At 62.2% G+C, this 21,515-nt stretch overlaps 3 protein-coding genes and 3 non-coding genes across 6 annotated transcripts; all 6 read right to left on the bottom strand.

Annotated features, from left to right (window-relative positions):
- Positions 1 to 6,322: 6,322 nt before the first annotated feature.
- Positions 6,323 to 6,403, bottom strand: LDBPK_05rRNA2 (the record flags this gene model as incomplete). The annotated part of the gene is made up of 1 exon (XR_002966699.1): positions 6,323 to 6,403. It is a non-coding gene; the product is annotated as a 5S(M5) ribosomal RNA (ribosomal RNA).
- Positions 6,404 to 6,463: 60 nt separating this feature from the next.
- LDBPK_05tRNA1 lies at positions 6,464 to 6,535 on the bottom strand. Its single transcript has one exon. It is a non-coding gene; the product is annotated as a tRNA-Arg (tRNA).
- A 110-nt stretch (positions 6,536 to 6,645) lies between these two features.
- Positions 6,646 to 6,902, bottom strand: LDBPK_05snRNA1. The gene has a single exon (XR_002966700.1). It is a non-coding gene; the product is annotated as a small nuclear RNA, 7SL snRNA (small nuclear RNA).
- Positions 6,903 to 8,735: 1,833 nt separating this feature from the next.
- Positions 8,736 to 10,775, bottom strand: LDBPK_050960 (dipeptidyl-peptidase III, putative; the record flags this gene model as incomplete). Its single annotated transcript, XM_003858235.1, has 1 exon — positions 8,736 to 10,775. One exon carries the CDS (start codon positions 10,773 to 10,775, stop codon positions 8,736 to 8,738), a length of 2,040 nt encoding a protein of 679 aa, XP_003858283.1.
- A 1,274-nt stretch (positions 10,776 to 12,049) lies between these two features.
- Positions 12,050 to 14,773, bottom strand: LDBPK_050950 (glutaminyl cyclase, putative; the record flags this gene model as incomplete). Its single annotated transcript, XM_003858234.1, has 1 exon — positions 12,050 to 14,773. The coding sequence occupies one exon, from the start codon at positions 14,771 to 14,773 to the stop codon at positions 12,050 to 12,052; it is 2,724 nt and encodes a 907-aa protein (XP_003858282.1).
- A 2,054-nt stretch (positions 14,774 to 16,827) lies between these two features.
- LDBPK_050940 (hypothetical protein, conserved) lies at positions 16,828 to 20,781 on the bottom strand (the record flags this gene model as incomplete). The annotated part of the gene is made up of 1 exon (XM_003858233.1): positions 16,828 to 20,781. The coding sequence occupies one exon, from the start codon at positions 20,779 to 20,781 to the stop codon at positions 16,828 to 16,830; it is 3,954 nt and encodes a 1,317-aa protein (XP_003858281.1).
- Between the last annotated feature and the right edge of the window lie 734 nt (positions 20,782 to 21,515).

Here is a 21,515-nt window from a genome sequence, read left to right as displayed (position 1 = left end):
CGAACGGGGCCACCCAAAGCCCCCGCCGTGCGGCCCGCAACCCCGCCCGGCCCAACGCCGGCAGGCAGCAGCGGCGGGCCCCCCGACACACCCACCGGCCACCGGGCGCCCACGCCGTAAGGCGGGCATACCAGGCGCCAAAGGAGCGCAGCCCGCCGCCTTTATCCCCCATGGCGTTTGCTTTCGGCTGGCCCCCAGCCCCCCGCCCCCACCCCGCAAAACACAGAATAAGCCAAAGCCCACCCCCCCTGCATGCGCCTACGGCAGCGTGATCGCCACGACGCTGGCTGATCGGGCGAGGCGGCCCCACGCAACCCACCCGCCCCCTTCCCAGCCCACATGCTCATGAAAATGCGAGCGCGTTTGCGCGTCATCGCCGGTTGGTTTTTTATGCAAACCCAACCGCTTTCGACACACCTTCTACCGCCCCTGGCGTCCCCAAACCGGACGCGGGGGCGAATGGCTTCGGGCGGGTGGGCAAGGTTTGGTGCCGGGTCGGTCCCTATCGGCCGGCCTTCCGTGTTTTAAAGGCGCGCCCGCCGCCGCCCCGGGACGTGCTTTTGGGGCTGGGAGAAAGGGTCTGCCCCACCCCCGCGAAAAACCCGCAAACCATTTATTTTGTGGCGCAGCCGTCCGGAAAACAGCGCTTAGTTTGCTTTTAAAAGCGCCCAAGGTGAAGTTTGTAGCGCAGCGTGCTTGAGGCGTCGCAAACAAAGGCGCGTTGCCGAACCGCACTCTTTTCGCTTTTTTCTTTTTAACTATGTTTAGCGGGGGGCCTCAAGGTAGAATGGCGGCATCGGGATGTGTCGCCGGGTTCGGGAGCGGCTGGTTCTTCATGCATCGGCAAAAGGAAAAAGCCGTGGGGCAACAGAGGCGCGGCAACCCTGATTTGTCCCAAAGCGTTTTGACCTCGTTTAAATAATGCAGCATTTGGAAAGGGAAGGCGCCACCCGGCACCCACTGGTTTGCAAACTGCCCCGCGGCATCCGTGGCGGCTTTCCGCGCGCCATGGCCGGGGGAAGGGGGAAGCATGGCGGGCCGGCCACCGTTTTTCACGCAAAGGGGGGTGGGTGGGAAGAAAACGGTGATCCCGGCATCGGGGGGGCCCTATATTTTTTCCCGGCGGCTATTTTGCACGTGTTGCTGGTGTGGGGCGCTTGTTTCCTCCGTCTTCTCCCGCCATTTCTGTTTTCCCGGCATGCCCCCGCTTTTTTTTTTCACCTGCTGTTTTGGTCTTCGGCGTTTTTTTGTGAGGTTTACCAGCTGTTTTTTCCCACGGCGCCGGCGCTCGCTTCAAGGCGACCGATGGCAGAACCCGCGCTAAGCTGATGATTTCGTTTTTTTGGGGGGGATCATTGTTTATCCGCCTTGCTTGAAAAAACTTTGTGCCCGGTTTTTTGACACGAGGCTTCTGATATTGGTAACGAGGCGTTTGTTTTGGGGGCCGGGCGCCTTTTTTAACTTTGGCAGGCCAGCAATTTTTTTTTTGAACGGGCTTTTCCTACCCTGTTTTGTTTGTTTTGGTGGGCCCGGTGTCTTGATTCTCCCTGTTTTTTGCGCCGTGGAATTTTTCGAAAAGTAAAGGGGTTTTCGACCCCGGGGTAGGGCGCGCGACTCTTCCTTTAACGTGCATTTTAAAGCGCGCGTCTCGCGCTGAAAAAAAAGTTCGGGGAAGGGGGGTTTCCAAATGTGCCCCCCACCGCCGTTGAGCAGGTGGCGCAAGAATTTTTTTTTAGGTTCACTGAGCGTTCGGCCGGGTAAGCTGCTTTACTTTAGCGGCAAAAACCCCAGGGCAAAAGGCCGAGCCTTTCAATACGCGCTAATAAAAAGCGGCACCCGCGTTTTGTGACCACTAAGGCTATTCTGCGGCGCCATTTTTTCGGCAGGCGGAACCCGCCGGCGCCTCGCGATGCCACGTGGGTTCCGGTATGGCGGCCCCGTGCGCCCGGGTAAGGTCTGCGCGGCTGGGCTGGCGTGCCGGTTCCCGTTTTTTGCGCACGTCGATGAGGTGGCTGCGAGTGGCCCCGTGGCGGTTTTAAACCCAGGGTTTGAAGCGGGGGCCAAAAACGGATAATGAGAAGCGGGGCGCCCCCAGCGAGGGAAACCGCGCCAGCGCGCCAGAACGGCTGGCGGCCTGCAAGGGGGGGGGCGGTCTGGGCCGTTTCTTGTGGCGCGCGGAGGGCCTTGCCACCCCCATGGTTTACCACCCCGCCCCCGCACACGGGCACGGGCGGCGCCACGATGTTTCCACGAGTTTCTTAAACCGAATGCTTTTATTTCGCAGCGGTGACGCTTGGCAAAAACAAAGGCTGGTTTTCGGCTGTGCGACGTGGAATTTGCGCGGTTTGCAAAAAGAGAAAAGCATCCCACCACCAAACCCCCTTTTGGATGAACCCATCGCGCGGTGTCTGTTGCGACTCATTTTGCTATCGCAGGGCGTGCTTCTAAGCTGTTTTTCAAAAAACATTCTCCGGCACGCAAAGACGCCGGTGAACTCGGCAGGGCGGCCGCCCGCCCTTTTCCGCGCTGGTGTCCGGGCGGTTGCTGGAAAGCGCCGCGCGGCCCGGTTTCGGGGTTGTCTGCCTCGCCCTGGCGCTTCGGATGGGTTGGCCCAAAAGGCCGCCGCGCCCCCTGCAACAAAAGGGCAACGCGCCACCCCAGAAAGGCCGCCCTGGTTCCAGCCGAGATCGTCAGCGGCGCCTCAGCGACGGACGTTGCGGATGCAAACGCCGGCGGCCTCACCCAGGGCCTTTTTCAGCCGCCGGGCCAGCGCGAGAGGGGGCCTTGCTCGCTGAATTGCCCATATGGAAGCGTGATGCGCTAAGTGAAAAACATCGCCTTGGGGAAAGACGGCGGCTGCGGGGCTGAGCTCTGCAGACGGCTTGGCGTTCGGAAAGGTGCGCGGTGTGACTGCGGGCGGCAAAAGTGACCCCAGACGTTGGCCACGCATGGTTGATGATTGCCGTTGTGCTCGGCCAAATGCTCGACAGGTCGCTCGCCTTTAAGCGCTTCGGCCGTCCCAGGGGTTAAAAAAAGACCATTTGCAGAGGAGGGCGCGGCCCCAAAAAGCGCAAACTTTTTGGGGGTTGTGTGCCGTCGCTTTTGTTTAAAGCTGTCGCAAGGGCGTTGTGTGGCCGTGCGCCCTCACCCCCGCTCTAGGCACTTTCTCCTTTTCAAAACTGGGCCGCGCTGGGGGGCCTGAAAACCGCTGCCCGGGGGCTATCTGCTCGGGCGTGGCGCGCGGCGCCGTTTTCCGAGGCTCGCCACCGGCGGGGGGCGGTTTGACGCCGCCGGGCCCCCACCCGCCCCCGTTAACCGGCCCCCCAGGCGACGGCCAAGCGCACCCCCGCCCGCCAAAGCAAGCGCCAACGAGGCGCCCCAGAAGCCCGCAAAAAACACGCGCGACGGGCCAAGCCCCCCCCCCATCGCCGCGCTTTCTCTTCGGTTTGCGGGGTAGGGCCGAGGGGGGCGCTTTGGGAAAGGCTTTCCGGGTCAGCCACGAGCCCCCCACTACCCACACCGCCAAGAAATCCGGACAACCCCCCGGGAAGGGGTTTCGGGGGTTGCTGGAACCATGGGGTCGCGCCGCTCTCCGCGGCCAGGGGCCCAACGCATGTGGTTTGGGCATGGTTATCATGCTCCTAAAGGAGGCCTGGCCTCACAAAGATCCCGCCCACTACAGGCTCGTTGCGCTGGCAAAAAACCTATGCGCGATCACCGGGCGGGTGGTTTCTAGACACGTTCAAGCCAGCATCGTGTCCATGATGGGCCCCCAGAACGCAAACCCCGCTAGCTAAAGCCAGCCCCGGGCCCTTTGTTGCATGTGACGTCGAAAACCCTTCCGCGTTCGCGGGAAAGGGGGGAAGTAGGCTCGGTTCTCGTCGACTACGTGCGCCTTGCACACGGTAGGCCATGTCTGCGTCGTTAAAATGTTTTGGTGGTGAAAGGAAGGCTCGTGGCTAGTCTTCTGGGCTGCGGGCCTCCTTTGCAGCCGCGTCTTCTCCGTGGTGGCGCGGAATTTGTATCTGCGCACTCTCCGCTTGAACCGCGAAGTCATCCATGGATGGATCCTCGCTCTGTTGGCCTTCGCTGCCGAGAACTCCCCTCCCTCAAGTGGGTGGCCTTGCGCTCCTCCAGTGGTTTGGCGCGCCTTTTTTGCCGGCAACAGCGCCTTCGCTGCGAAAGGTTTAACCATGCGGACGATCGAGCGCACCCCCCGGACGACCCCGGGAACCGTTGCGGGGTGGGCGCGCACGCTTCACGGATCTAAGGGCCCTGAAAACCCATCCCCCGCTGTTTTGGCTAGCGAGAGGTGGCCGCCTTCTGCTTACTTAAAACGGCGCCACCGCCACCGACGGCTGGGGCTACAAGCTTCCGGGGGTTATGCCCCGGCCCCTTTGCGGCGCAGGGGCCCGCGCCCGCCGCGCCCACGCCTTCGGCGGCCACACGCCATTTCGATGCCCACCTGGGGGCCCAAGGGGGTTCCCACGCGCCCTTGCCACCCATCCTTCCTCTAAAATTTTCTCTTACGCGGTGTTGTGGCATGGTGGCGCGCGGCCGCGTTCTCGATACACGGCCGCCTTGAACGATTCTAGTGGAATGCTACTGGCACTGTGGTCGGGGTTCTGCCACGCGCACGGTGTGTAGACTTGCTTTAAGAAGCTTATGTGGGGCGGGTAAAAAACGCGGCGTCGCCACAATGCGTGCGGTGAAACTTTGTTACTGCCCGGCGGGGGGGGTGCGGTTTGCGGGCTCGCTTGGCTAACCTTTGCCCCCGCCCACCGGATCCGCGGCTGCTTTGGCGCCGCCGCACCTTCCATTCTACCAGTGGCAGGTTTGACACCTGCCGCCCCGCCGCATCGTTTTGGACCTTGGGGGGAGCCTTTTCCCACCCAGCCCTTCCAGGCGGTCTTTTTTTTAGCGACCCGGCAAAAGAGAAGCGCCCCGCAAACCCAACGCGCATAGCGGGGTTGCGTGGGGTCAGCTGCATGCTCCGGGGCGGAAGCGCCGTGAATCAGGGAACTGGCTGAAGCGTGGCGGCTGCTCTAGAGCACCATTGCCTGCTTATAAGGGAAATGTGTTTTTTTTTTTTTGCCGCCGTGCAGACTGCGCCGTCCCCAGCGGGTGGCCTTTACATTCTCCACAAACACCTCCGTTTGCGTGTGGCGGGGGTCTTTGCATACCCGCTCTCCTTGCTTAGGGGCCCGGCGCCTGCCCAAAGATGGTTGTTGGCGGCGTTCTGCGAAGAATCTTGGGGCGCACCCCTCGCCTCACCATGCCAAAGGTGTGGCTTTCTTTCAAGTTTATCCCCGGCCACGAACACATCGCAGAGCACGGCCGTTTCGGCAAACTAAAAATAACGGGTCTTTTTTTCCCTCCTAATGCGCCGGCCTGGCCCGTATTCTCCCCCATCCGCTGCAAAGCATTTGCTCAGCGCAGTGGTTGGCGAGGCTTCCGGCGGGCCGCGCGTCGTGCCCGAAGGCCTTTGTCTTCGTTCGGGGGTGCCGCGGGGGCCCTGCCGAGCGAATGGTCGGCGGTGCAGCCGGGTGTCCCCGCTGTGCGTTCCGCGCGCGTGGCCGCTATCAGGCCGGTCCTTGGTGCTTTGCCTCCGCCGGGGCCGCGCCCGGACCCCTTGCTCAGTCATAAGACGGCCACCGCCTGGGCCTTTGTCGCCCTTCCGTGTGGGAAACGGTGCCGTCGGCGGGCTGGTTTGGCCGGCGCCGCCGCCCCGCCAGAACCCCCACCCCCCGCGACCATGGCCCCCGCCGCCCACAATACCAGCCGCTGGCGGGGCTTCTCTTCCCGCGCCCTGCTTCCCGGCGGCCGCTTCCGGCACTGCTAACGCTTTCGCAGGCCCCCGCCGCGCTCAGTACGCCCGCCAGGCCCGGGCCTCCGCTGCTTCCCGTGTTTTTGCAAAGCCGGGGGCCTCCTTTGGTGTCCCTGCCGCCCGCCGGGCACGCCCTGGCCGCATGCCCTCGGAGGGAAGCAGCGCCACCGTCCGCTGCTTTTTGGGCGCGTCTGTCCACCGCGGCCCCGTTCGCCACGGACCTCGCAAGTATGCTATGCCCTGCCTTTGGGGTTTCCACACTGCGGGCTCTTGGGGTGCGCCGCCTCGGGCCCGCGCTCCGAAAAGCCGGATGGGGGCGGTCGCCGGCGGAAGGGGCGCGTGGGCCATCGGAAAAACGCTTTCGCGCACAACAGGAGGATCTCGCGCATGGGACGTCGAACGGCCATTGGGGTGGGTGCCTCGCTGCCGGTGGCGTTCGCAGGGGTCACCCGAGGAAGAAAAAGGAGACGGAGCACGGCACCCAGGGTTCCCGAGTCATCACTGACCGAGCCTGTGAGGGCTTAACTTCACAGATCGGACGGGATATGGTGGTTTCACTCAAGTGTGGTCGTGCTCGGGAGGCGGCCGCCGGCGGATCTAGGCGGCCCTTGGTTTTTGTGAACTGGCGCAAAAAGTCATCCGTGACAGGATTCGAACCTGCAACCCTCTGATCCGTAGTCAGATGCTCTTCCATTGAGCCACACGGACTTGGTGGTGGTGGGATGGGTGTTAATGATAGAATAAAGCGGGAAAGACAACTCTCTGAACAAGTGGCTCCTTGGATCCACACGACGTAGCGCCAGGTAAGCCGGAGCTCAGCTCTGTAACCGTCGGGGGCTAATCAGGCTTAGCGGGGAGGACGTGGACCAGCGAGGGTGACGCGCTGCGTTGACGTGGTGCTCTGCTTGGCTGTGTGTCGGTGTGACCCGCACCCCTGCAGAGGGGTGGCGCGGGCCCGCCGTTGAAGCGAGGGAACCGGGTCAGGCCGGAAACGGAGCAGCCCACCCCGCGCACGTCCGCCGTTGCAGAATCACACCGCGGAGCATGTCCGCACTTGAGCCCCACGCCTCGTCGCAAAGCCTTTTTTCGAAAGCCCGGCTTTTCGCCCGTGTCTTCGGGATGTGGTGAGGGTGGGGGGCTGATCTTCGTGGCGGCGGCGCGCGCCATCTTGCAACGCACCAGGGTTGCCAAATCGTTCGACGTCACCGGGCAAGGAAGCACGGCTGATGAAAACGGACGACGAACTCCTTCGCCTTGGCCTGGTGGGAACAGACATTCCTTGACAAGCGCTGCTGGTGGGGCGGGGCGCAGCGCTTGGTGTCCAACCCCTTCCCCGCTCCTCCCCCTTCACCTCTGTGCGAGTGAGCAGAAATCCAGAGGGGGCAGCGCGCGCAAATGGATAACCGTGAGGGGGGAGGGGGCTCCCACGCGTTGCTTGCCTGGCTTGGGCCAGGGGAGCGCTGGCCCTGTGATCCGTTGAACGTGCACGGCACAAAGGGGAGTGAGGCCCGCACTGCGCATCGTCGCGGCTGCAAGTTGAACGTGACGTACGCGGGCCGGTCGTGAGGCGCACGTTTTTCCTTCTCACTGCCCCTTCCCCTCTTGCATGCTACCGGCATTCCACAGCAGATCCACGCAGTACCAGAGACGACACCGGGTAAGCGGTTGGGGGGGGGCGCGTATGGATAACACAGGAATCGGCTAGATATGCGAGGAAGGACGGAAAGGGCGAACTCGCCGCACCTCTCGTCCGTTGGTTGGGCCGAGCATACACGAAGGAGGGGGGGAAGGCAGACCGGGCCAAGCGTCCACTTCCATACAAGAAGGGAAAAGAGGAGTTCTGCAAGCGCTAGGGCTGGTGTGGGGGAGTTGACGCCCACGTCACAAGCGCAACCAACGCGGATAGATGCGGAAGGGTTGCATGCAACTTAGCAGGAGCTGATAGCGAAATGACAATCACGTTCTGCCGCGTCGTCACTGTGTGCCTTGAGTCGCACGACGACGATCTTCCTCCTTGAGGGAGAGGAGCGCATCAGACTCCCTACAGCGCACTGCATCCTTCTCCACACCCACACACGGAAATGGGAGGGGTGGAGAGAGGGGAAGGGAGGGGGATGCGGACGCACGGAAGAGAGATTCACCATGGACAACAAGTCCCCCCGCTCACGCGCGCGTGCACAATGCGTTGCAGCACTTGCACACTGAAGTGCATGCGCGCTTCGTCGACAAGGCGTAACAGATCAGGCCAAGGGGGAGGGGGGGGGGCAGTTTAAGAGGCGAAATCGAAAAACATGGAGGCTCAAGGTATGTGACATGGCGTGACCTGAGCGCAGCCAGCAGTAGAGACGATGTGCATAAGGGGAGGGAGAGGAGGAGAGGGGGGGGGGAGCGCCCTTTCCTGTTGAGCGTGCGCGTACCATGACTTCACAATACATAGTTCTTTTTCATTAGCCCGCGTACACGTGTGTGCGTGCACCTCTGTGCATTCCTCTCATCTCGCGTGAGTGTTACCACACCTGTTTCAGCGCACCATGACAAAACAGCAGCAACACAAACGCGAGACGGAGAGAGGACGCGCGCGCACGCTCACAGCAACCTCTCCACATCAACAGTGACACCGCGAGATAGATTCATGGTAGTGCGCAAACGAAGGAGGCGTTCCACCAAACACAAAGGAAACGATAAGGTGCGTGGGTGCGCTTGCTTTTACGTGTGCGTATGAGGGAGCGAGGGTGGAGGGAGACGTGGTAGTGGATGCATGCATTTACCATCGTACCATCATAGCCCAAGAGAAACATAAAGCATGCCAGCAAACGGCTATGTATATATAAATGTAGTCTGTGGGTGCGCATGGGTGTATGTTTCCACTACTTTTCCGTCCCCGATTGCTTGATGCGGGAGGACGCTCCTACAGCGGGATCTCGCGGTGCCGGGTAACGAAGGATTCCACGACCCCTTCTACCGATCCGGCAAACTCCCGCACCTCCACCGTATCCCCGCTGATGAAGGTGTGCGGCTGGACGTACTGCTTGCGCGGCTTGCGGCGCGCCATGATGATGTCGCGGTAGTGCACGTACTGGTCGCTCACGACCGTCATGTTCTCAAAGTAGGCGCTGCCGCGCTTCGCGTCGGCCGTCGCCTTGTTAACATTGAGGTTCACGAGCAGGTCCCCAATCGCCTGGCGCCCGTCTGTGGCGATGCGCTCGCGGTCGAGTGTGATGAGGACGCCCTCCTTGGCGTTCTCGGTGATCTGCACAATCGGGTTCGGTGCACGCGCCAGCGCCTGGAGAATGCAGAAACGTGCCCGCATGTGAGCCTGGCGCCACTGCTGCTTCTCCGGGGTGTAGAACTCGAGCCCGACCAGGCCGGCGCGCACCATGTTCAGCCAGCAGACATAGATGACGTCCTGCTGCTCTTTCGTTGTCTGGAGGTTGAAGATCTCCAGCAGGTCTGGCAGCAAGCAGAGGTACAGCGATACCGCCTCAGCGCGGCATTCCTCGTACGAGCTGCCAAGACCGCCAAACACGCTCGAATACGTGTCGCCGGGCTTGTACCACGTGGCAACGGGCTTGCCGCTGATTGGGTCCACCGTTTTCTCGTCAAAATTGAAGGTGCCGTCGCTGTTCTCCGACAGCAGCTTGCCTGTGCCGTGGCCCAGCAGCTCGTGAATGCCGACGTTCACCGAGGTCGCGGTGAGAATGCTCGCCTTGTACAGCTCCCAGTCCGCCTCTGTGATGTAGTTGAGCTTGTCCTTGAAGGTTATCGCGCTCACCACGTTGGACAGGTACACGTTCTTGAAGCCAACGGTCTGGCGAATGTCGTCGTAGTTGGGGATGTTGATGCCAGCCGGAATGCCACTGCTCGCGAAGCCCAGGACGTCAAGGCTGGTGAAGTCCGGGCTGGAGAAGACGTCCTTCTCGAACGCCTTGCCCCACGGCAGCTCAGCAACGAACTTCTCGCCCTGTGCCACCAGTGCGCCGTACATCTTCGACTGCTCCTTGTTCACCACCGCCACGAAGCCTTCCCACTCCGCACGCACGCCGGAGGGGTCGCGGTACGACTCGATGAAGCCGATGTTCGTCTCCACCGTCGGCCCCACATCCTTCACCCACTCCTTTTGGCTCTCCTTGTGCACGTCCACGTCGCCATACTGGAAGTGCTCGATGTAGTGGTTCAACATACGCACCTCCGTCTCGTTCTCCGCGTACGGCTGCGCCTTGCGCAGCTCCGCGACGACGCGGGCCATCTCCTCCTTGTAGTCGCCATAGTAAATTGCAATGGTGCGTCCGTTGAACTTCTCCGCCGGCACCGTCCTCTCGGTCGCCGCCGCGACGCGGATGACGAGGGTGCCGTCTTCCTCCTTGAACACGCGTGTGTTGACGCCGTCCATCTTTTTCGACGCCAGGAAGTCGTTCGCGACAGCGGCGTCTTCGCGGGTGACGTTTGGGCTGTAGTACCGCGTAAGCCCTTTGGGAGGGAAGTCCAGCGTCAGCTTGTCGTCGTCCAGGTTGTAGATGGCGTCCAGCAGCTGCGCATCCACCGCCGGAGACCCGTCCGCGCTCGCCACGATCTTCGCAAAGCGTTCCTTCGGAATCGATGGGACGAACTTGGTGTCGCCGAAGGAGAGGTAGTTGCCCATGTTCGAGTAGACCATCGCGAAGTATTCCAGGAACTGGTTCACCTCATCGGGGTCGACGCCGGCGTTGACGCTGTTCGCCTTGAAGGTGTCCAGCGGCTGCGCACTGAGCACCTGGAAGAAGAAACGCAGGAGCGGCAGAGACTCGGGACTCACCTGCTCAGCCACCACCGGGGCGCCGCACCACCCCGCCGCCATCATGTGATGGGCGTAGTGACGCTGCTTCGGGGTCAGGTCCTTGAAGGCGTTGGCGATGGCCAGGGTGCAGTACGGTACCGCACGAGGGGTAGTGTAAAGCGCGTTGTGCGACATCTTGCGTCACAGGAACACAAGCACGGGATCTGTCGGAGGGGTTGGGGTTAGGGGGGTTACGGTGATGGAACGGCGATCAAGATGAGGAGGGGGGGGGCAAAGACCGAGGGGTGTCCGGAGAGCAAAATAATGAGAGGCAGAAGAACGAGCTGTGGACTCGCGATGTCCGCGGGTGCGTTTGATGGTGCGGCACCCACACAGACACACAGACACACGCGCCATATGTGTGATGAGAGGGCGAGGGAGGGAGAGGGGAGGGAGCGATTGCAGGACCATATAAAGGGATTTGTGTGTGTGTGTGTGCCAGCAGGCAGAAGTGTGTGCTGTTTTTGTTGTTCTTTCCCACGCGCCCCCCTTCTCTGCTACTCAACACGCGCTCGAATTCAACTCTACTCTCCCCCCTCCGCTGGCCTGCGCCCAACAAACCACCGCGTGGCGCGAGGCGGCCGCCGGCACGCGTTACAACTATGTGCCGAATCAGCCATCTGAGCACGGTCTCGGCCCCCCTACCAGACCACACCCACCTCCCGCTTCGAAGGTCACCGCCTGGTGTGCCTCTCGGAGTGGCTCCACCCTCCCCACCCTGCTGGCACTGAGGACCGGGTGGGATGCACTCGAGTCGCGCCTGATACTCTCTCTACCCATCATCCGGATGGTACAAACGTGTTCACTGTCGCAAGCCCTCCCCTCCCCTCCCTCAACCCAACGCCATCGAGGCCCTGGCCGCGGGCATCGGTAACAATACATCGCCCTCACCTCCCCACAGAGAGTGGTGGGTACTGGTGCCTGGATACCGCGCTGAGGTGTTCCCCCCTCCCCGTCATGAGGGATGCAGAAAAGAGGAGAGGGGAAAAGCCATGGTGTCGTGCAAGTATGACTACACACACGCACAGGCGAAGCGACGCGACGGCGGTGGAAGGCGAAAAACGAGGGTCGACTTCGCATCTCCTTGATGCACACGCGCACGTGTAGCGGATCATACTGGCGGTGAACTCATGCGACGCGGAGGAGCCGCGTGGGAGGGAGGGGAGATGCATTACGGGAGGGAAAACAAGACGAACAAAACGCGAGTCACCACTAGAAGAGCGCGCGATGACACACACACACACAACAGCTGTGAGGCAGCATTGATATATATATATATATATATATAAGCGACGACGTGCGACCGGGCATATTGCCACGGGCGTGAAGTCCCTCGTGCTCCCCCTTCTCCCCTTGCGCACACGCGAACCTCTCACCATTCCTCGCCGCTTCCACCTCTTGTATCTGCCTCATTCTTTACGCGTCCAGTAGTCGCCCAGCTCTAGTACCGTAGACCATAACAGCCCTGACAGGTCCGTCGACGTTCCATCGTGCACGTTGCTGCCGTCGTCGTTCGCCGTGTGCCATGACTTGGGGAAAGGGACGGGAATAAGATGCAGCACCCGCTGCGTGTCCAGCCAGTGCTTGTGGTCATCCTCAGCGACGAAGACGTCTCGGTTGCGGCGCAGGTCCTCCTGTTGAGACGGAGAGAAGAAGATGTTGTGGTTGATGGTGTTCAGGTAGCGTTCCGCATCGAAGCTGCTCTCGGCGGCAATCTCCCGGTCCAGCCTGTCGTATACCCGCAGCTGATCAAAGTTTTCCACGAACCTGACGTCGTGGGTGGTGCGAGCGACGCTGTGCAGCGTAAGCATCTCGTGCGGCGAACCGTACATCAGCCACGACCGCGGGAGTGACGCCACTGATGGGCGCGATGCGTTGTTCGCCAGCAGCCGTCGAGTGTAGGCAGTGTTGATGGATGCGACTGCTTCATGTGGTGAGGGGCCGAGGAGGCGGAGAAAGGGGTCTGTCTTCCCGCGCGCCTCCGCCGGCGGCAATGCGGTGGCCTCGTGGTACCGCCACAGGAGCTCCGCGGAGATCGCCGAGCTGTGTTTCATCGCTCGATGGCGAAGCTCCCACTCGCGCTGCGATAGCCCCGCGTAGAAGATGCCGCTCTGCGTCGGGTACATATTGCTGAACGTTGTCCCTGCCGGGCCCATGAGGTCGTAGAGGGCAAAGAGGTCGACCGAGTCGTAGAGGGACTGTGGGCCCTCAGCGTAGCGCGTCCGCATCACGGAGGGGGTGCTGCGCCACCGCTGCGCCAGGTGCCGCGACCCATACGTGTTGTCGTCCCCAGACCAGTGCTTGTACGCCTCCTCGCCGTCGAAGAGGATGACGGAGATGATGGGCAGGTGCTGCACCCAGTCCAGCCACGTGCGTACGTCTACCTCCACCTTTGTCGGATGGTTTCGCATACCTGCCGCTACTAAGTTCTGTTGCTCATCGCCGACGCTGTAGGGGCGCGCGAAGAAGTACTGGTACAGGAGCGCATGATGGGCTGGTGAGAGGAGTGACGCCAGCCGCTCTCTCACTTCAGCCTCCGTCGTGGCGTTGCGGAACGTGCTCGTGAGCCCGGGAACGGCGGCGGCCGCGTCGCCGCCCAATGCGCCAGACCGCTCGGCCTTGTACGACTCCGTCAACGCCTCCGCCACATCGGTCAAAACGGCGATGTTCTTGATGGTCCGCAGGAGGAACACCACCGGCATGGCGGAGTCGCAGGCGGCGAGGAAGGGGAGGTCTGCGAAGTACTTCGAGTCCCAGTGTGCGGCAAGCACGGCGTGCTTCATGGGCTGCTGCGTCGCCGGTTCGGCGGCCTGCGCGGACAGACTCGGCTTCAGCGGCACCCGCGCCCCCTTCGCATCCGGTGACAGGACGACCCGCGTGCCAGGCACCCCGCGCTCCAGCGCAGGGCGAGGGTTAAACGGGACGCCGTCCTGTGCCCACTGCAGGAAGTTCTCCTGTGTGTAGACGGTCTCTCCTGTCATGTCGGCCGGGTGGTATTCAGCTTCGAGTACCTCCTTGCGATCGTCAGCGCGGGTGCGCCGGCGGTTTGGCACGCCACCGACGAACTCGTCGAGTGCATCCTTTGCACCAGATGCTGCCGCTGATGCGGCTGCGGCCTGCTTGCGACGAAACTGCGACCCGCCGGGGAACTGAAAGACGAGGTTCTGCATCTCGACGCGCGAGCTGCCCTCGATGCGTATTGGAATGTCGGCCGTGAAGTTGTCCCAGCTCAGGGACCACCGCCATCCCGGTTCACGGCCCGCAACCTCGTCTTGCTGCGCGGCAGCCAGGTGCGGTGCATCTGGCCACGAGGCGGCTGCCTTTTCCAGCAGTTCCTTCCCACGCGGGCTGAGGTGCGGCGGTGCTGGGTGGTAGGCGTGCCGTGCAGCGTCGTACCGTCGACGTCCGAGTCCCTCATCGACTAAGTGATGGAGAAGGGCGTCGCGCTTCGTGCCTCCGACGCGAGGGCCCTGACGCAGAATCGCGTCCATCGCCGCGCGGTAGTACTGCCTCTGCTGCGCTGGTGGGTAGAGAAAGGCGAGGCTGTCAAAGAGGTCGGCGTCTGCGTCGCCGCCGTCGACAGCGTCCCAGGCATGCGCCGTCAGCACATCCTCTGCAACATCCACCGCCGTGGCGGACGCCGCCGCGCGCCTTCCGTGCTCAAACCACGACTCCAAGGCCCTCTTCGTTAGTCGCGGTAGGGTGCGTCGCTCGACCTCCCAGTAGGTAGGGCGAAAGCCGTTCTCTCTCCACTTCCGAACCATCGCCTCCTCCCGCTGCCGGATAACGGCGACGTCGACGGGGTCTTCGGCCCAAGGGTCGTGCACACCCACCTCTGGTGGCACCCGAGGCGCGTGCGTCGACTGCGCCGCGGCAGGCTCGAGTGGGGTGTTGCTGCGGTTGCTCTTCCAGGTGAGACACACCACAAGACCAATGAGGAAGATGAGGGTGGCGATGAGGCAGAGCAGGATGCCCATGAGGATGCGCCTGGTGCGGCTCGTCGCGTGAACGCTCTTCCATCGCAGGGCACGACAGGGTAGGCACCGCTTCAGCAGCCTGCACCAAAACGCAGATTCGTCCCTGCGGGCCAGCCTGCGGTCCCGCCGCCGAGCCGCCAGGGATTGATGCTGCATCAGAAAAGGCAGTGTTTCCACGGAACGTCACCGTCGTCGTTGAGAAGCGCGCACACCCTCTCCGTATGTCTGCGCGTGCGTGTATGAGTATTTCCCACCCTCGCTAGTGTGAGGTCAGGCAGAGAGGAGGAGGAGGAGGAGGAGGAGGGAGAGAGGGAGGGAGGGAGGGTGATGGTGGCGGTCGTCAGGGACTGACCTGAGCACGCAGACAAGACAGCAAAAACGGTTAACATCCACCCCAAGGTAAGAAGGGAGGCGGGAGGGATGAGAGCCACACACACACAAACACACACCTTGCATGTACGTATGCATATATATCCGTGCGCTGCGACGGGAGGCCGCCCGACAGAAATAGCGAAGATCCGTACGAGGAGAGATAAGACGCCATCGAACTTCGTGGCTGGAGTGTGCGAGCGAAAAGACCTGAAGAGAAGAGCCGGAGGTGGACGCGCGTGTAACACCTCCCCCTCCCCCAACATCGAATAGAAGCCCATCCACTCGCTGGAAACCACCGCGCCAAGACCGGCGTTTTGCTCTTCCAGGGGGTAGGTGGGGCGGGGGCTGGTCTCGCTTACTAGCCGCGGGAGAGGATGAGAATGAGGGAGAAGAAGAGAGTCGAGACGCGTCATCCCTTCACCGTCCTTAGGTATGCCTGTGTCGTAATACCGTGTGTAATCAAGGAAAAGAAGCACATGGAACGAAGGGAGAGAGGACGCGCGCGCACGCTCACAGCAACCTCTCCACATCAACAGTGACACCGCGAGATAGATTCATGGTAGTGCGCAAACGAAGGAGGCGTTCCACCAAACACAAAGGAAACGATAAGGTGCGTGGGTGCGCTTGCTTTTACGTGTGCGTATGAGGGAGCGAGGGTGGAGGAGGAGGAGAGGGGAGAGACGGGACGGACATCGAGAGCCGCCCAAGTCGCCTGCGAAGGCGTGGAAAGTGCAACCAAGAACCGGTCGCTTAGGGGCGTGAAGCCGTGCACGAGCCAGTAAACCAGAGCAGCGAGAGAAGGGGCAATGATCATGTTTATGAATGTGGATGCGTGTTTGGGCCACGAGAAATAGAGGGAAGAGGGAGGGGAGAGAGGGAGCCCAAGAAGGAGGTGAATGGGGGGAAGGGAACACGAGAGGGAAGCTTGCGCGGGCTGGTGAGGTGAGCGGGCAGAATTGATCTGACGTGGCAAGGGCACTCACATACGCACACATACATCCATACAGAAGCAAGAACCACGCCCAAAGAGGAAGTTGCTGGCATCTCCTCACCACTCGCCTCCATCGCATGTGCCCTTGTACTGCCATCCTTATACCCTTTTCCGAAAGAGCGTGACGTCGAATTACTGCTGCAGGTGTTGCAGATGGGGCGTGTGCCCCCCTTCCCCCCGCTCTCTTTCTCTCGCTTCTCATTTTTAGGCATTGCGCACTGTCCATTCCCTTGTACATACGCGCTGGACAAAATTCAGCCGTGCTCATCGTTTACGCGTGGGTGCGCATGTACGGCGCGTGTGTGTGTCTTGTTGTTTAGTTGCCTCCTTATACATCAAGTGGGTGGTGGTGGGCGGTTGGGTGGGTGGGGAGCCGAAAGACGCACACACACACACGAGAAAAGGGCGGCACGCAAGATGACGGAGGCGTGCGTGTGCACGCGTGTGGTTCGTCACGGGGGTATGGGCATAGGTCGAACGCAGTGTTGCCGCCCTTGTTGCCCCACTGCGGTTATGACCTGTGATCGGTTGACTTCCCCGGCTTAACTGTACATGAGAACAATGAGCGAACAAGCACACGAAAGGAAAGGCGCCAACATCATCGTCCATCTGAGTGTGTCTCTCTGCCTGTCTGTGGGTGTGTGTATGCTGACAGCTGCCCCAGCTCTTCCCCTTCCCCTCCTCAGCAAGGCAGCGGAAAACAACGGATGCGGGTATGTCGTTAGGAGCAGCTCGCGAATGGGGGGGGGGAAGTGGAGAGGCTTCACCGGCCTCGCGTGGGGTGAGCCGGGTGGGCGTGCGGTGCACATCTTTCCAATATGTTTCCTGCATGGATGCGAGGGACGTCTTACGGACGCTCGAAGACGCTGTAGATGAACTCTGCAATCTCGTCCACGTTCTCCAGCTGAAGGGCCGGTATGGTGCGCCACGATCCATGATCCAGAACGTCTTCGTCCCCGCGCCGCATGCCGCCGATGGCGTAGCTGTGGCTGTTGTTTGCCGTGGTACTGCGGCTGGGGTGCAGAGGGGTGGTCGGGAAGCTGCCACTGCCGCATACGTTGTCGTCCTCTCCTTCCTCTCTGTCGTAGACTTGGGTGAAGCCCAGTGGAGATGCCAAGATGTTGCCTGGCCAGCGTCGAGGGCTGCCGTTGAACAGGTTCACCGCTACTGCCGACACAGCAAGCCCATGCTCGTTCTTACGCCACTCTTGCTTCAGCACTGCTGGTGCTCCGACGGTGAGGGCGGCAGAGGCGCTCGGTGACCTACCCATCGTGTCGGACACGGAGTCGGGAGATCTGAGGAACGTCGTGGCCGTAGTGTCAGTGTCCGTGAATGTCGAAGATGGGGCGACTGCAGCCGCAGCGGCGGTGGGGATCTCCAGAGGCGGTGCGATCACCTTTCGGTGCGGCCTGCCACCAAGCTCGTTCTCCATCGGCGGCGTCACGTGAACGCCCACCCGGACTCGCACCGGCGTGCTCTCGGCCTCGACTGCAGCGCCAGTTGCAGCACTCAGAGTGGCGTTGATAGCGTCTGGCTTATTCGGCGCTGGCTCGCTCTCCTGCGCTCGTTGGCGCGGGGGAATGATCTGCCGTCGCACTAGCGCCCGCATCTGCAGCGGTGGTGAGAGTGTGCTTGACACGGGCGAGGTGATGCGCAGGTCGAAGGAGGGGGTGCTGCTCAGCGGGGTTGGTGAGAGGGCCTCCATCTGCGCGAGGGCTCGCTGCGCCTGCGACGGTGACTCGCCCAGGTTCGTCATCTTCCCTGACAGGCTCATGGCGGCGGTGATGACGGTGCTGTGACTATACTTGTGGCTTGAGGTTGAATGCCCACTGTTGCTGCTGTTTGCTTGAGTGACAACGCCATGCGTCCCGTCCGAGGCATTGAACAGGCACGGTGGGGCGATGGTGCCAATGGCGTTCTCGGAACCCCACCCATCGCCACCATCGCCAAGCCGGGTCATGGTCTCCGACGACGTGGACTGCTTCGGCTGCGACTGCACAGCAAAGTGCTGCCGCTTCATCACGGCGGCATTGCGTCGCCAGTACTCCGCCACGGCGTGCAAAAGGGTGTCGTGGCGGGTGACGCGGCTCGAGAGGGCATCGATCTCGGCGAGTGTCTGCGCCTTCTCCGCCTCACGACTCGCGATGGCACTGCGGAGCTCCTGCAGGATTGTGTGTGGCTCCTGCTGGCCGTCCACCGCCGTCACCCCCTCAGCCGCAGTGGGGATGGCAGACGCGACGGCGCGTGCCTTGTGCTGGCAGGAGCTCTTCGGGCTCAGCTTTGCCCTTTCCGCCGGAGCACTTTCCTGCCGCCACGGCCATGGGTGTGCCACTGCTGCCGCTGCCGCTGAAACCGGCGGCACTGCCTTCTTCTCTCCGGCGACATGCAGAAGGAGCGAGGCGGCGGTGAGTGCACGTTTGGAATGCGGCAGCGGCATCGGCGCAGGTGGCAGAATGGGCTGTCGCTTGCGCTTCTCTGCAGAGGGGTGGGCTGCGGATGCGGGGGAGAGGGTCGAAGCAGCGAAGCACGACATCACCCCCTTGCGGACACGGCTCTTGCTAGTGTCGCTGTAGCGGCTACCGTACGGGTCGACCCCGTCGCTGTGGTGCCGTCTCCTCATCCCTGCAGCGGCGTCTGCGCCCCGGCCAGCCTCGTCCGCGTCGCCATCCTCATCTCCCGCCGCGTATGCGTGTGATGTGGCAGTCAGGGTATAAATGTCCTTCTCCAGCTGTATATTCTCCAGCAGCACACGCGCCACGGCCTGTTGCAGACGGTACAGCTCCGCTGCCGCAGCATCCGCGGCGTCGTACTGGCGCTTCACATCCACCTGCGCCACCGCGCAATCCTCTGAAACACCCGCCGCCAGCTGCACCAGCTGCGCCATAGTGAGCTGCTCACCGTGAACGCCACTGTAGTTCGGCGGCAGGACCACACACTTGGGCAGGAGCCGCGGCGCACGGCGACGCTGCCCGCTGCCGCCTCTCTTCTTCGCTTTCTTAGCGCCACTGCCGTGCTTCTGCGCCGACGCTGCCGCTTCCGTTCCTGGGGCTGCCGTCGCGGCCGTAACGCTGCTCGGCGCCGCGGTAGCACTGGGATCCAGAGCAGGAAGTACCGGGCATTGATCACTCATCACATGCGGCGTCCCCGCTGCTGCTGTGGTTGGGGTGGGCGGTGTCGGAGGAGAGGAGGAAGCAGCGGCGGAAGGCGGACGCTCGCCTGCCGACGTGGGGGATGCATGCAAGGTTAGCGGCGGCAGCTTGACCCCGCCTTTGCTGCGGGAGGCGCCGCTGTTGTGTGCGTCCTCCGTGGAGGGGCTCCCCAGCGTGGGGCGGGTGAGAAGAGGCCGACCGCCTGCCCCGCGAGCCCCGTCAGTTGTCCGGTCCGCGTTAAGGAAGGCGACGTGGTTGTTGCGGCCTTTGCTCTCTGGCCGCGATTTCTCCCCAGCGGCGTCTGCGTCGACCGACGTGTCGGCGCCCGTGAAGAAGGCGCGCTGTGGGGGAAGGCCACAGGAGAAGCCGCCCTGCACCTGCTGTGCTTGCTGCGGAAACAGCGAAGCCAATTCTGCCCTCAGGCGATCTGCTGCATGAGCCGGTGTGGAGGATGGCTGCTGCTGGTGCTCAGAAGGGCCCAAGCTGCCAGGCTTCGTAATGAGCTTCCGCCACGCCCCGGGACTGCTCAGGGATATGTGTGACGACGCATCTGCGCCGTGGCATGCGTGCACGGACAGTGCCGGCGATGTAGGGGTGGCACGCGGAAGGGGGGCTAGGTGACGCTGCCGCTTCTGCTTCGGCACTATAGTGGCGGCGGCCACCTTTTCACGTACATGGGCGGGCTGCGATGGCTGCTCGGGGGGCTTTGTGGCCGAGACGAGCGGGGCGGCTGCCTCCACCGGTGATGCCGGCGCCGAATTCGAGCTGTAGAAGTAGCGAAAACACAAGAGCGCCATCGCGGCGGCCTGCGCATTCTCCTCCTCGCTCAGCACCACTGACACTCGAGATAGACGGTTCGCGGTGGCGTCGAAGGGGTTCTCTCCTGCTGCCGCAGCCTCCTTTGACGGGGTTGCCCGCGGCGGTGGCCCGGTGCTACCCGGCGCGGCAGAGTGCAGCTCCTGCGCAGTGCGGAAGAGCTCCAGCAGATCCGCAGGAATGCGAGCAGCCGACTCGGACGCCGGGTGCTGCTGCGTCTTCAGGAACGGGTTTCCCTCCGTGTCACATGGGGTAGCCGATGCAGCGTCCTCGGGCGCTGTCGCTGCCGCGGAGGAGGATGGAGGTCGAATGTAAGATGCCCCATCACGTGTGGGGAGGGCTGCTTCTGCTACTGCATCCGGTGTCGACGCCCCGCCTCGTGATGCGCCGCTCAGGCGGTCTTCCTTTTCGGTACCATCGTCCGCCGCCACTGGTCTTTGACGCTTCTGCTGCAGCTGATGATGCGCCCACAGCTGCTGGAAGAGCGCCATTTCTGTCGCCTCGATGTCTGCCGCTTGCACATCCAGCTCCAAAATTTCCTTGTGCTCGCTTCGCAGCTTGTTCACGATTTCGCGCTTCTCTGCCGCGCCGCTGCCACCGCTACTGTGCTGGTCTTGTATACTCGGAGCGCGGAGGCCTAGGTGTGCTACAACAACTTCCCCAAGACGGGAGAAGTACTTCTCCATGAGGTGCTGGACACCGTCACACCACGCCTCAATCGAGGAGCTCGCCATCTGCGAAGGCAGCTGGCCAAGCATGCGAGTTTCCACATGCGTGTGCGTCGGGAGCGAGGGGGCGTGCGCCGATGAGCTGCCAGCGGCCTCCACCTTTATCATTGCCTCCAGCTCCGCGTGCAGATACTGCGTATGCGTCTGAGGGCGTTGATTGATGAGTGCGTCGGCGCTGGCGACGACTGAGGTCGAGGCACCGTTCACAGGGATGTAGACGAAGAGTGTGCCCGGGAGAGGCAGGGATGATGCAGAGGAGAGGCTAACCGTGTGTGGGTGTGGAAAGGGGGAGGGGAAAGGGAGCTGCGGGATGATGATGACGATGGGGACGGGGCATGTTGGAGAAGCATGCTCAAAAGGAGGAGGCAAGGATTACGCGGGATGATGGTGGATGGGGACTATGCACCCACTTTATAACAGATGGCGATGCGCACTCCGTGTGCCACCATCGTGCACACATGCATCTATCGGTGTCTAACGTCCCCACTGCTAGAGAGTGGCGTCGCACCGCCCTCTTCCTTTCCCTCTCCTTCCTTCCTCACCAAGCAGTATGCGCACGCATCGTTTCAGGGACACTTGTAGAGGCATCGGGTAGGCTCTGGGCATGGAGAAGAGGTGGGGAGGGCGGCCGTCCAGGCACACTCCCAATGGAAGCACGATGAGAGAGAGAGACCAAGGATGGACCGTAAAAGTACGCAGCCCAAGGGGACGAAGAACTCATAGAAGCATACAGACACAGTCATACGTAGGCAGACAGACACGTGTAGGTAAACAAGCAGAAAGACGACAGGCTGAAGGTCCGCGCACGCACAGAGGGATGGGAAATATAACGGAGCTTCCTA

This window comes from Leishmania donovani, chromosome 5 (assembly GCF_000227135.1).
Source record: "Leishmania donovani BPK282A1 complete genome, chromosome 5".
In the NCBI taxonomy this organism is placed as follows: Eukaryota; Euglenozoa; class Kinetoplastea; order Trypanosomatida; family Trypanosomatidae; genus Leishmania; species Leishmania donovani.
Note: the sequence above shows the minus strand (reverse complement) of the source record. Positions and strands in the feature narration are given on the sequence as shown.